We start from the raw sequence: 14,855 nt of genomic DNA, 5'->3' as shown, positions 1-14,855 counted from the left end.
CGCTCTTTCTTTGATTCCCTTGTCCATTCATCCCCCTTAACTAATCTCCCTCCTGGCACTTATCCCTGCAAATATAAGTGTTACACCTGCCCACTCACTGCCTCGTTCACCTCCATTCAGGGCTCCAAACTGTCCTTCCAGGTGAAGCAACACTTCACCTGTGAATCTGCTGGGATCATCTACTGTATCTAGTGCTTCTTGTACAGCCTCCTCATAGATGGGGAGACTGCTTCATCGGGTACTTTCACTCCATCTGCAAAAAGCAGTATTTCCCGGTGGCCAACCATTTAAATTCCAATCCTTATTCCCATTCTGACATGTCAGTCCAAAACCTCCTCAACTGCCATGATGAGGCCACTCCCAATCTGGAGGAGCAACACCTCATATCTCGTCTGGGTAGCCTCCAACCTAATGGCATAAACTTTGATTTCTCCAACTTCCAGTAATTTTACCCCCTTCCCCTCCCTCAATTCCACACCCTTGCACCCCTCTTATCTTTTCTCTTATCCTATCACCCCCCTTGATGGCCCTCCACTTTCCATTTCTCCTATGGTCCATTTTCCTCTCCTATCACGTTCCTCCTTTTCCACCCATTTAACTTTTCACCTATCACTTCCCAGCTTCTAACTTCATCCCTCCTCCCCCTCAGCTTTATCTATCACCTTCCAACTTGTACTCCTTCCCCTTCCCCACCTTCGTATTCTGGCTTCTTTCCCCTTCCTTTCCACTCCTGAAGAAGGGTCTCGGAGCAAAAAGTCAACCGGTTATTCATTTCCATAGATGCTGTCAGGCCTGCTGAGTTCCTCTAACATTCTGTGTGTGCTACTCTGGATTTCCAGCATCTGCAGAATATCTTGTGTTCAGCAGATTTTTTTTTTCATTGTTTGCATTCCCTTTTAGAAGAAGCATAATATTTTTAACGTTTTCAACCATCTCAATACTTTACAAATCCTTTGAATGTTTTCTGACGTCTAAGGTGCTCAGACTTTGACGGGTCTGAGGTGTGTCTCCGAAGGCAGTGAAATTCCTTCAAGTTTTTTTATGGCTGGTTTTAGTCTACTGTTCTTATGATCCCACGACACCACTGACATCGTTACCTTGAGAGGTCTGGCTGACTTTGCCCATAAGCTGGTGCTGATGTAAAATTATACTTTAGTTAAAAAATGCAAATGCAGGGAGCTTAACATTGATCACCAATTCTGGTCTATTATCTGTCTTTCTGACTGCAAACCTCAGGTTACTTACTTAAAAAACAAAAACAGAAAACAATGTGCATTGTTAGAGAGCGGATTGTTATGTGAATGGCTGCTATCAGGGAACACCAAGCATTCTGCATGGTACGCAGGCAGCAGTGTTTGACCAACAGTCTTCTCTGGTAGAATGTTAGGAGGATGCTCCTCTTCTCAATTTACCCATAATTACTTCTCATCTCACAAACTATTAACAGATAATACAAAGCATCAAGCTCAACCAGTGCCGGATAACAAGCCCTTCTGCTCCCACCTCCCTTTTCACAAGTGAGCAGGCATATTTCACAGCAGAAAAATAACCAACACTTTGACTCAAGAACAGCTGGATGCAGCTGATGAACACAATGACAACATCATTCGAGAAGGAGAGTGGACCGCTTCTGAGTATGCCACTAACCTTCCTGTATTACCAGCCAAATGAGACCCATCCACAATAAATACCATGCTGCTTTTTACGATGTACGTCAATGCTCTACTCTCTATTTACCCATGACTATGTGGCTAGGCATAGCTCAAATACCATCTATAAATTTGCTGACAATACAACCATTGTTGGTCGAATCTCAAGTGGTGACGAAAAGGCACACAGGAGTGAGATATGCCAACTAGTGGAGTGGTACCACAGCAGCAACCTGGGACTCAACGTCAGTAAGAAGAAAGAGCTGATTGTGGACTTCCGGAAGGGTAAGACGAAGGAACACATACCAATCCTCATACAGCATATATGTCAAACTCAAGGCCCGCGGGCCAAATCCGGCCCGCGGTGGAATTATCTTTGGCCCGCGAGATAATATCTAATTACTATTAAAGCTGGCCCCAGTAATCGAAGCGCTTATGGCGTATGATATGGCTAATGCTGAGTTTATTCAGGTACCAGGTTTTCAGGGTTTTTAGTGTTTATTCGGCAGTCTTCTTCATAAGAAACGGAATTTGTAAAGTGAAACACTTTGTAGTTATAGCAGAGACTGAGACACATGAGAGCAGGCTGAAAAAACGGAGGCAACGAAAGCTGCGTTCGCACGCGTCCGACTGATCCGGCCCACATGAAGCTGCATTTTGCTCAATCCGGCCCGTGACCTAAAATGAGTTTGACACCCCTGTCATAGAGGGATCAGAAGTGGAGAGAGTGTGCAGCTTCAAGCTCCTGGATGTCAAGATCTCTTAGGATCTAACCTGGTCCCAACATATTGATGCAGTTATAAAGAAGGCAAGATAGCAGCTATACTTTATTAGGAGTTTGAAGAGATTTGGTATGTTAACAAATACACTCAAAAGCTTCTATAGATGTACCGTGGAGAGCATTCTGACAGGCTGCATCGCTGTCTGCTATGGGGGGGGGGGGGGGGGGGGCTACTTCATAGGACAAAAGAAGTTGCAGAGGGTTGTAAATTTAGTCAGCTCAGCTCCATCTTGGGTACCAGCCTACAAAGTACCCAGGACATCATCAAGGAGTGGTGTCTCATAAAGGCAGTGTCCATTATTAAGGACCTCCAGCACCCAGGGCACCCCCTTTTCTCACTGCTACCATCAGGTAGGAGGTACAGAAGCTTGAAGGCACACACTCAGCTTCTTCCCCTCTGTCATCCAATTCTTAAATGGACAATGAACCCTTGGACACTACCTCACTTTTTTTAATATATAGTAGTTCTGATTTTTGCATGATTTTTAATCTATTCAATATTCATATACTGTAGTAAGTATACAGAATAAGATTTATTAATTATTATTATTATTATCATCATTTTTTCTTCTATATTATGTATTGCATTTAACTGCTGCTACTAAGTCAACAAATTTCATGTCACATGCCGATGATAATAAACCTGATTCTGATTCTGATTTGGACTATCGGATTAATGGATTTGTGGCTAAATCTGCCGATGATACAAAGGTAGGTGGAGGAGCGGGTAGTGTTGAGGAAACAGAGAGCCTGCAGAGAAATTTAGATAGTTTAGGGGAATGCGCAAAGAAGTGGTAAATGAAATACAATGTTGGAAAGTGTATGGTCATGCACTTTGATGGAAGAAATAAACGGGCAGACTATTATTTAGGTGGGGAGAGAATTCAAAATGCAGAGATGCAAAGGGTCTTGGGAGTCCATGTGCAGGATACCCTAAAGGTTAACCTCCAGGTTGAGTCGGTGGTGCAGAAGGCAAATGCAGTGTTGGCATTCATTTCTAGAGGTATAGAATATAAGAGCATGGATGTGATGTTGAGGCTCTGTAAGGCACTCTCAAGACCACACTTGGAGTATTGTTTGCAGTTTTGGGCTCCTTATTTTAGAAAAGACATACTAACATTGGAAAGGGTTCAGAGAAGATTCACGAGAATGATTCCCGGAATAAAAGGGTTACCATATGAGGAACGTCTGGCAGCTCTTGGGCTGTATTCCCTGGAGTTCAGGAGAACGAGGGGGGATCTCATAGAAACATTCCAAATGTTAAAAGGGCTGAACAGATTAGATATGGCAAAGTTATTTCCCATGGTAGGGGATTCTAGGACAAGAGGGCATGACTTCAGGATTGAAGGACGTCCATTTAAAACAGAGATGCAGAGAAATTACTTTAGTCAGAGGGTGCTAAATCCGTGGAATTAGTTGCCACGAGCGGCTGTGGGTGCATTTAAGACAGAGATAGATAGGTTCTTGATTAGCCAGGGCATCAAAGGGTCTGGGGAGAAACCAGAGGAGCGGGAATGACTGGAGGAATTGGATCAGCCCATGATTGAATGGTGGAGCAGACTCGATCGGCCGAATGGCCTACTTCTGCTCATATGGTCTTATTAATATACTTACAGGATTACTCAAATGTTATTAAAATATTAAATACATAACACCAACTTGCAATTCACCTGATACATTTGTCAATGGAAATATGGCAAGAGATGCTTGGAGATTGAGTTGAAAATAACGTTCACAACCAAGATATATGCCACAGATAATTTTCTTTGATAGTTTATAAAACCATTCCAAAGTACTTCACAGGAATTCCATTAACAAAAATTAACACTTTAAAAAAAGGAGCAAACCATAGGTCAAAGATTTTTAGGGTTTACAGAAAGATCTTAAAATTGGTGAAGTACAGGAAGAGATTTCCAGATTCCAAGAAGGAACATAATTGCAACTAGAGAGGAAAATAGAGTTGGGGGGATGTAGAGCAGTCAGTTGATTCTGAGGATAGAGGCTGATAAACAGAGCAGGAGCATCAAACACATGTCTCAATCTGGAGACAAGAAGTTGTATTTTGGAAGTGATGAGATTCAGACTCCAATTCATTTATTTATCACATATACAGTGAAATGCGTTGTTTGTGTCAACCAACACAACCTGAGGATGTGGTGGGATCAGGCCTGCAAGTGTCACCACACAGCATGCCCATAACACTCAGCAGAACAAGCCCTTTTCATATATATATATATATATATATATATATATCTCTCTCTCTCTCTCTCACTCACTCACTGACTGTACTCCAACCCCAGGACAGGACAGGACAGGACAGGTCAGGTCTCAGAACCTCCAGCCTCTACTAGACTCGCAGACAGCAGACCTCCAACTTCCACAGTGGACTCTCAGGCCTACAGAACCAGGGCTTGGCTATGGGACCTCTGAATGACCTTTGGACTTCAATCTTTGGTATTGACCCCAGGACTAGCCGAAACTGGGACCCATACTTCAGACCTTAAACTCCGGAGTCACTGAATCACATACCTAGGGGGTGACTAGCTCATGTGCCCTATGCTTGCATGGAGATCCAGTCCTGGGATATCAAACTGGGGGCTTTAATAACCTGGGGCCACCAGCACTCAGTCGCACTGGCACTCATTCGCAGTGCTTGCCAGCCCAACTTATATAGATGTTCTTCGACACACATCCATATCACTGACCTTCAAATTGTAGCAGAGGTCTAGACTCAATTTGATCTCTCATTCCCTCTTATCCTTGACCTTCAACCCTAAAGTCATTCCTATGAACTTAAAAGAAAACACAACTGTCTCTGCCACAACCTTGAGAGAGACCACAGTTCATCTCATTTTAAATGGAAACCTCTAAAGCTGATTTCAGTGGCAAAATGACTTTTGGCATGCTCCTCAACTTGGAGAGTATCACAGCTGAGATCAGCCCTGCTCATTCTGAACCTCACATCAACAGTCTCCTGATGTCTAATAAAATGGGAGCCTAGTTCATTTTAATTTCCACCCATCCAAAGATCAGAGGCCAATTTTCACCAGTCAGTACAATTACTTGTTGCTAAACAGAAGATTTATAAAATGTTTTAATCCATGGTATGATTTGTGTCTGTCACATGGAAAATCATAAAATGAGCTGATAAAGTGATAAAACACATCTGAAGCATATTTGTAAAGACTTGAGCTTCATAAGGTCAACTACCACACACAATGGAAACTTCTTTATGTAGCATCACCTCTCATCAACTTCTGAAAATCGACTGCTAAAACAAGTGTGTGTGGTGTTTGTCCCAGTTTTAACTTGCACTTCCACATGAGCCTGATTTATCTGGTTAACAGTGAGAACTGTAGTCTATAATCTCTCTACATACCTGCTTGACTGGATGATGTTGCACCATTAAGCCAATAACCATTTCTGGTAGAGCCATAGGAACACCATTCAGCAGCTTGTCAAATGCTGTCACAATTTGCCTCGATCTGACTATCCAGTCTGGTCTGTTGGTGAAGTTTGCCAGCCGCATAAGGTTGGAAGCAGCCACAGCATTGCCACTGGGTTCGGCACCATCTTGTTCTGTATCAAAAATAAGAGAACATCTTCTATTTTAAGATGTATTTCTATTAGCTGGTTCAAATAATAATCAACTTGGCAAATCAAATTAGAACAAAACAATTGTAATACCTTTCTAAATCAGAATGTTAATTTACCAACAAGGGAGAAGATTATTTTAGATCTAGCGTTGTGTGATAAGAAAGATTTAATCGATAATCTGACAGTTCAGGGAATTTTGAAGACCAGTGATTGTAATACCAAAGAATGTTATATAAAGATTGGAAGTGATTTCATGCAATCAGAAAATAGGTTCACAAATCTAAACTATGAATAACAGATGATCTGGCCAAGCAATGACTAACATTATATCCCTTTGAGGTGTAAAATCATTAAAGGAAAAGTGGTCCTGCCACGGCTAACAAGAGAAGTTAAAGAATCAAAAGGATCAAAGAAAAAGGCTCACAAGGAAAGGTAAAACTGAATACAAGATTAAGAAAGCAGGAAACAAAACAATTTTAAAAGCTTCTCTGGATATGCAGAAGGGCAAATATGAGCTGAGGTAACTGAAAATCCCTTTTAGACCGAGACAAGTGAAATTTTCCTTTGGAAGAAGAAACAGCAAAAAAAATTGAACAAATATGTTGTGCCCACCTTCATGGTGGAAGATACTGAAAACCTACAGAAAAATTTGTTAAATTAAGTGACAGGCCAGGAAGAACAACAAGAGGTGATGTAATGAAACAAAAGTCCCACGTTTTACCACCATAAGAGATCTTTCTTGTCTTCAGAAAACTATGTCTGTGCAGCCATCTACTACAACAAAGCAGTTCCAAGGATTTATCAATGAACGTTTAAAGCATTTTATGTGCCATAAATTTTAATATGAATTAATCTAAAATTTGAATCCCAATGTAACAATTTAAGTATTCTCAGCAATCACCAGATCATTAAATACAATTGCAATAACATATGCAAGCATTCCACTGTCCTCAAATCACAGTAGCGCAGTGATTAGCACAACACATTACAGTTTAGGTGACCCAGGCTCCATTCCTGCTGCTGCCTGTAAGGAGTTTGTACGTTCACCCTGTGACTGCATGGGGGTTTCTTCTGGGTACTCCAGTTTCCATCCCACAGTCCAAAGACTAGTGGTTGGTAGATTAATTGATCAGTGTAAATTGTCCTGTGATTAGGCTCAGATTAAATCAGGGGATTGCTGGACAGCATGGCTCAAAGGGCCAGAAAGGCCTCATCTCAAATAAATAAATCACAGGTGACACCCCTTTCTAAATACTTGACCTCAGTTTTTAATGAGCATACTTAGCTCATTACGCAAAGTTCTTGTATGTTTCATATTACATGGAATACATGATATTTTTCCAATAATCCAAGCTTCGAAAGGGCATCTGCTGCCAAACAGTCTAAGATAATTAAGCCACAGTTTAAATACATGGCTTAGTTTTCACTCTCAAAATGTAAACAAGACCAGTCTAAGCATGAATTTTTATTAAAGCAAACATGAACAGAGGTCCAGGGCCTAAAGATCTCTACAAATGTTTTTTTTTCCAATAACAGTAGAAAATTTTAGACAGTCTAGTCTTAAGTTAATGTAATTGAATTCAAATGATGTGTAATTTAGTTCTTTTTTTAAATAATCCATTCCTAATTTAATTCAAAACAAGGGCAAAATTTCTGCCAAAATTCACAATGGATCTGCTGGCAGTTGTGTCCGTAACTGAGGAATTCCTGAGAAGAGTCTTCAGCTTCCACTTAGTCGAGTGCCAGCCATGGGACTTCCGCAATGCTTGGTTGTCTTCTTATGAGCAGCATACTTCTGCAGGTTCCCTCACTCATAGGCTGCAAAATCCACCAGTTGAAAGCAAGTCTGGTTAACTAGTTGCAAGTTTGGCCAGTCCACTCAATATCCATCATTAAGGAGCCCATCACCCAGGACATGCCCTCTTCTCATTGCTACCATCGAGGAGGTGCAGGAGCCTGAAGGCACATGCTCAATGATTCAGGAACAACTTCTTCCCCTCGGCCATCAGATTTCTGAATGGACATTGAACCCATCAACACTACTTCGCTACTTTTTATTCTTCTCTTTTTGCACTACTTATTTAACATAGATATAGGGGTATATACTTCTTACCGTAATTTAAAGTTTTTAAGATGTATTATAATGTAATGCTGCATAACAACAAATTTCATGACATACGGCAATGATATTAAAACTGATTCTGATTCATTGAACATAGAATAGTACAGCACATTACAGGCCCTTCGGCCCACAATGTTGTGCTGACCCTCAAACCCTGCCTCACATATAACCCCCCCACCTTAAATTCCTCCATATACTTGTCTACTAGTCTCTTAAACTTCACTAGTGTGTCTGCCTCCACCACTGACTCAGGCAGTGCATTCCACACACCAACCACTCTCTGAGTGAAAAACCTTCTTCTAATATCCCCCTTGAACTTCCCTCCCCTTAACTTAAAGCCTTGTCCTCTTGTACTGAGCAGTGGTGTCCTGGGGAAGAGGCGCTAGCTGTCCACTCTGTCTATTCCTCTTAATATCTTGTATACCTCTATCATGTCTCCTCTCATCCTCCTTCTCTCCAAAGAGTAAAGCCCTAGCTCCCTTAATCTCTGATCATAATCCATACTCTCTAAACCAGGCAGCATCCTGGTAAATCTCCTCTGTACCCTTTCCAATGCTTCCACATCCTTCCTATACTGAGGCGACCAGAACTGGACACAGTACTCCAAGTGTGGCCTAACTAGAGTTTTATAGAGCTGCATCATAACATCGCATCTCTTAAACTCTGTCCCTCGACTTATGAAAGCTAACACCCCATAAGCTTTCTTAACAAACCTATCTATCTGTGAGGCAACTTTCAGGGATCTGTGGACATGTACTCCCAGATCCCTCTGCTCCTCCACACTACCAAGTATCCTGCCATTTACTTTGTACTCTGCCTTGGAGTTTGTCCTTCCAAAGTGTACCAGCTCACATTTCTCCGGGTTGAACTCCATCTGCCACTGCTCAGCCCACTTCTGCATCCTATCAATGTCTCTCTGCAATCTTTGACAATCCTCTACACTATCTACAACACCACTAACCTTTGTGTCATATGTAAACTTGCCAACCCACCCTTCTACCCCCACATCCAGGTCATTAATAAAAATCACGAAAAGTAGAGGTCCCAGAACAGATCCTTGTGGGACACCACTAGTCACAACCCTCCAATCTTAATGTACTCCCTCCACCACAACCCTCTGCCTTCTGCAGGCAAGCCAATTCTGAATCCACCTGGCCAAACTTCCCTGGATCCCATGCCTTCTGACTTTCTGAATAAGCCTACCATGTGGAACCTTGTCAAATGCCTTACTAAAATCCATGTAGATCACATCCACTGCAATACCCTCATCTATATGCCTGGTCACCTCCTCAAAGAACTCTATCAGGCTTGTTAAGCACGATCTGCCCTTCACAAAGCCATGCTGACTGTCCCTGATCAGACCATGATTCTCTAAATGCCCATAGATCCTATCTCCAAGAGTCTTTTCCAACAGTTTTCCCACCACAGACATAAGGCTCACTGGTCTATAATTACCCAGACTATCCCTACCACCTTTTTTGAACAAGGGGACAACATTCGCCTCCCTCCAATCCTCCGGTACCATTCCTGTGGACAACGAGGACATAAAGATCCTAGCCAGAGGCTCAGCAATCTCTTCCCTCGCCTCGTGGAGCAGCCTGGGGAATATTCCGTCAGGCCCCGGGGACTTATCCGTCCTAATGTATTTTAACAACTCCAACACCTCCTCTCCCTTAATATCAACATGCTCCAGAACATCAACCTCACTCATATTGTCCTCACTGTCATCAAGTTCCCTCTCATTGGTGAATACCAAAGAGAAGTATTCATTGAGGACCTCACTCACTTCCACAGCCTCCAGGCACATCTTCCCACTTTTATCTCTAATCGGTCCTACCTTTACTCCTGTCATCCTTTTGTTCTTCACATAACTGAAGAATGCTTTGGGGTTTTCCTTTACCCTACTCGCCAAGGCCTTCTCATGACCCCTTCTTGCTCTTCTCAGCCCTTTCTTAAGCAACTTTCTTGCTACCCTATATTCCTCAATAGACCCATCTGATCCTTGCCTTCTAAACCTCATGTATGCTGCCTTCTTCCACCTGACTAGATTTTCCACTTCACTTGTCACCCATGGTTCCTTCACCCTACCATTCTTTATCTTCCTCACCGGGACAAATTTATCCCTAACATCCTGCAAGATATCCCTAAACATCGACCACATGTCCACAGTACATTTCCCTGCAAAAACATCATCCCAATTCACACCTGCAAGTTCTAGCCTTATAGCCTCATAATTTGCCCTTCCCCAATTAAAAATTTCCCTGTCCTCTCTGATTCTATCCTTTTCCATGATAATGCTAAAGGTCAGGGAGCGGTGATCACTGTCCCCCAGATGCTCACCCACTGACAGATCTGTGACCTGACCCGGTTTGTTACCTAATACTAGATCTAGTATGGCATTACCCCTAGTCGGCCTGTCAACATACTGTGACAGGAATCCATCCTGGACACACTTAACAAACTCTGCCCCATCTAAACTCTTGGGACTAATCAAGTGCCAATCAATATTAGGGAAGTTCAAGTCACCCATGATAACAACCCTGTTATTTTTGCACCTTTCCAAAATCTGCCTCCCAATCTGCTCCTCGGTATCTCTGCTGCTACCAGGGGGCCTATAGAATACCCCCAGTAGAGTAACTGCTCCCTTCCTGTTCCTGACTTCCACCCATACTGACTCAAAAGAGGATCCTGCTACATTACTCACCCTTTCTGCAGCTGTAATAGTATCCCTGACCAGTAATGCCACCCCTCCTCCCCTTCCCCCCCTCCTCCCCTTCCCCCCCTCTCTATCCCTTTTAAAGCACTGAAATCCAGGAATATTGAAAATCCATTCCTGCCCTGGTGCCAGCCAAGTCTCTGTAATGGCCACTACATTATAATTCCATGTATGTATCCAAGCTCTCTGTTCATCACCTTTGTTCCTGATGCTTCTTGCACTGAAGTACACACACTTTAACCCTTCTACCTTACTATCTTTATACCCTTTATTCTGCTGCTCTTTCCTCAAAGCCTCTCTATATGTTAGATCTGGCTTTACTCCATGCACTTCTTTCACTGCTCTATCGCTCCAGGTCCCATCAACCTTGCAAATTAGTTTAAGTCCTCCCGAACCATGCTAGCAAACCTACCAGCAAGGATATTGCTCCCCATTCAAATTCAAATTAATGGAAAGAATCAGCTGTTGAGAGAAATAAATTCACCAATTACTTGATTGTTGTTCAATCAAATAATTGATAATTAAATTAAATTAAATGAAGTGTGTAGTCATTTTTACTCTGAATCTTGAATTCGGCATGATTGGCCCAAAGGCGGATCGGCTCCAATTCTTGACCAACTCGCTAATTAAAATGTCAAGCAAGTTTTAAATCAATGAGGACGAGAGAGCCATCTGCCTGCATTTCACTGGATTCCCTCTCCCATTCATTTACTGCTGCTGGAGGAAGTTGCTGGAGGAACTTGGGACTTAGGCAAGATTTCACCGGTGCAGTTTGTGGATTGGACTTGTTTTTGTAGAGGATTCTGCAGTTCATGTTATGTGTGTTTTTGGTTTCTGGTTACTTTATTCTTTTTTTAATTGCTATTTTGCGCGATTTTGATCACAGTGGACTGGTTCTGTGGCCTGCAATCAATGAACGACATAGCACTAAATTGAACTGAACTGAACTAAACTGAACATTCCTAGACTGTTTCAAGGACTCTGCCGTTTGATGTTTAGTATTCTGTATGTTATTCGCTCTTTTTTTGCCATTTGCACAATTTGTTCTTTTTTAACAAGCTGGGTGTTTGATGCTTTCTTTGGACAGGTCATGGCATTTCTTTGTTTCATGGCAGTCTGCGGGAAGACAAATTTCAGGGTTGTATACGGCTTATATATTTTGATAATAAATGTACTTTGAAGCTTTCAACTTCTATTAATAATTTTAACATTATTTTTAAATTTCAGAATCAAGTTTTATTATTCTACTGCCTTCAGAATGCAGTTACAAAGCTAGGCAGGGAATTAAACACTCTCTCAAAAATCACCCAAGCCAGAAGCTTTCTTCAGGGTTTTTAACAAGAAAATGTTGCGAAACTGCTGAGAGTTAAATAAAACACTTATTACATGCAATAAAGAACCATCACATGCCTGGATATATTAATAGAATCAATTATTCTCACAATCAGTGTTAATCAAGCTAATACACACGTCCCACAACTATGTCATGTAGACCAGAGTGAACTCATTGCACAACAATAACTTAATAGTGATAAACAATAAACATACTTCCTTGAAAGTACATCTAATAAATGTTTACCACTATTAAGAAAGCTTAAGACTCATAGATATTACTGTTTTAAGAGCAAATAAAGAGTAGGTGGAGATGGATGTCTTTCTACCGTGTGACTTGTAAGTCAAAATCCAAATTAACCTGTGCAGGAAATGATGTAAAAAACAGCTTACAAACAGTAAGTTCATACAAAATTAACTGTATACAAAATGAGCAGCGCCTCTTGGGACCAGAACAATTCAAAGATCAAAGTAAATTTATTATCAGCGTACATACATGTCACCATATACAACCCTGAGATTCATTTTCTTGTGGGCATATTCCGTAAATCTATGGAATAGTAACTATAACAGGATCAATGAGAGATCAACCAGAGTGCAGAAGACAACAAACTGTGCAATAAATAATGAGAAAATTAGATAATAAGATAGAGTCCCTAAAGTGATATCACTAGTTGTGGGAGCACTTCAATGGGGCAAGTGAATGTAGTCAGAACCACAGAAAACCTACAGTACAATACAGACCCTTCGGCGCTCACAGCTGTGCCGAACATATCCTTACTTTAGAAATTACCTAGGGTTACCCATTAGCTCTCTATTTTTCTAAGCTCCATGTATCTATCCAGAAATCTCTTAAAAGGCCCTATCATATCCGCCTCTACCACCGTTGCCAGCAGCCCATTCCATGCACTCACCACTCTGCAGAAAAAACTTACCCCTGACATCTCCTCTGTACCCACTTCCAAACACCTTATAATTGTGCCCTCTTGTGCTAGCCATTTCAGCCCTGGGAAAAAGCCTCTGACTATTGTCCCGATCATTGCCTCTCATCATCTTCTACACCTCTTTCAGGTCACCTCTCATCCTCCATCATCCAAGGAAAAAAAGACCGAGTTCACTGAACCTATTCTCATAAGGCATGCACCCCAATCCAGGCAACATTCTCGTAAATCTCCTCTGCACCCTTTCTATGGTTTCCATATCCTTTCTGTAGTGAGGTGACCAGAACTGAGCACAGTACGTTAAGTGAGGTCTGACCAGGGTCCTATATAGCTGCAACATTACCTCTCGGCTCCTAAACTCAATCCTAACATTGATGAAGGCCAATACACTGCATGCCTTCTTAACCACAGAGTCAACCTGCACAGCAGCTTTGAGTGCCCAAGATCCCTCTGATCCTCCACACTGCCAAGAGTCTTACCATTAATACTACATTCTGCCATCATGTTTGACCTACCAAAATGAACCACTTCACACTTATCTGGGTTGAAATCCATCTGCCACTTCTCAGCCCAGTTTTGTATCTTATCAATGTCGCGCTGTAACCTCTGACAGCCCTCCACACTATCCACAACACCTCCAACCTTTGTGTCATCAGCAAATTTACTAACCCATCCCTCCACTTCTTCATCCAGGTCATTTATAAAAATCACGAAGAGTAGGGGTCCCAGAATAGATCCCTATGGCACACCGCTAGTCACCAACCTCCATGCAGAATATGACCCGTCTACAACCACTCTGCCTTCTGTGGGCAAGCCAGATCTGGATCCATAAGGCAATGTCCCCTTGGATCCCATGCCTCCTTACTTTCTCAATAAGCCTTGCATGGCCTACCTCAGGGGTCACCAACCTTTTTTGCACCGCGAACCGGTTAAATATTGACAATATTCTTGCAGACCGGCCAACGGGCGTGGTGTTAATCATGACCGGAATATAGCGCTACTCGAAGGGGGTTCCTTCTGTCCAGTCTATTCTGCAATTTAGTTTTCATGGCGATCAGCACTTGCTTCTGTCCCGCTTGCTCACGGTTTTTCTGCTCAAAAAACTCAAAGGGTTTGTCTTTAAGTGCAGGGTGCTTGGACTCAAGATATCAAAGCAGTTTTGAGGGCTTCATTGCCTCATTAGACAACCTCTGGGCACGAACTCCAGCCTCCCGCCCGCCGCCTTGGCCAGGTGCAGCTGGTCGTGGGTGGGGTGAGAGGACAAGGTAAGGGCCGGAGGTCCCCATGCCGGGGCCACAGCGGTCGCAGTCCAGACAGAGCGACCAAGCGAGGAGTGCGACAGGGCGCACGCCCGCACTCCCTTGTAGGATCTATCGGCTGACAAATTTTGAGTCGAGGGATGACTTTCAGTAGATCACAGTGAGGTAGCTGCTCTGCTACTTACGAAACCCTGAGCCCGAATTAGGTCATCTGCGAATATTTTAGCACCACGGACAATTGGTGTGCTAAACAGGTTTAGAGGCGACGCCCATCTGTCCACGCTCCAGGCCAGTAGCAACGGCATTCCTCCCCGGCCGCACAAGGTGGCCGGTTACCCGAAGCCAACCAGTAATCCCTGGTGCTAGGGTATCACTGCGTTTAGGCGACTGATGACCTCGCGTGCGTTCCTAGTTCAACAGTGGGCGTGACAGGGAATGAAGAAAGGTGCAGCTGACTC

At 42.7% G+C, this 14,855-nt stretch overlaps 1 protein-coding gene across 2 annotated transcripts in view; it reads right to left on the bottom strand.

Moving 5' to 3' along the window:
* The window catches only part of spata20 (spermatogenesis associated 20), a 467,506-nt gene that overhangs the window by 265,578 nt on the left and 187,073 nt on the right, over nucleotides 1–14,855 (bottom strand). For both annotated transcript variants that reach the window (XM_073026743.1, XM_073026744.1), the window contains exon 14: nucleotides 5,810–6,009. In XM_073026743.1, the coding sequence (XP_072882844.1) occupies nucleotides 5,810–6,009 (200 nt within the window). The remainder of the gene's footprint in view (nucleotides 1–5,809; nucleotides 6,010–14,855) is intronic.

Source organism: Hemitrygon akajei, chromosome 22 (assembly GCF_048418815.1).
Source record: "Hemitrygon akajei chromosome 22, sHemAka1.3, whole genome shotgun sequence".
Lineage (NCBI taxonomy): Eukaryota > Metazoa > Chordata > Chondrichthyes > Myliobatiformes > Dasyatidae > Hemitrygon > Hemitrygon akajei.
This window is presented reverse-complemented; position numbering and strand designations above follow the sequence as displayed.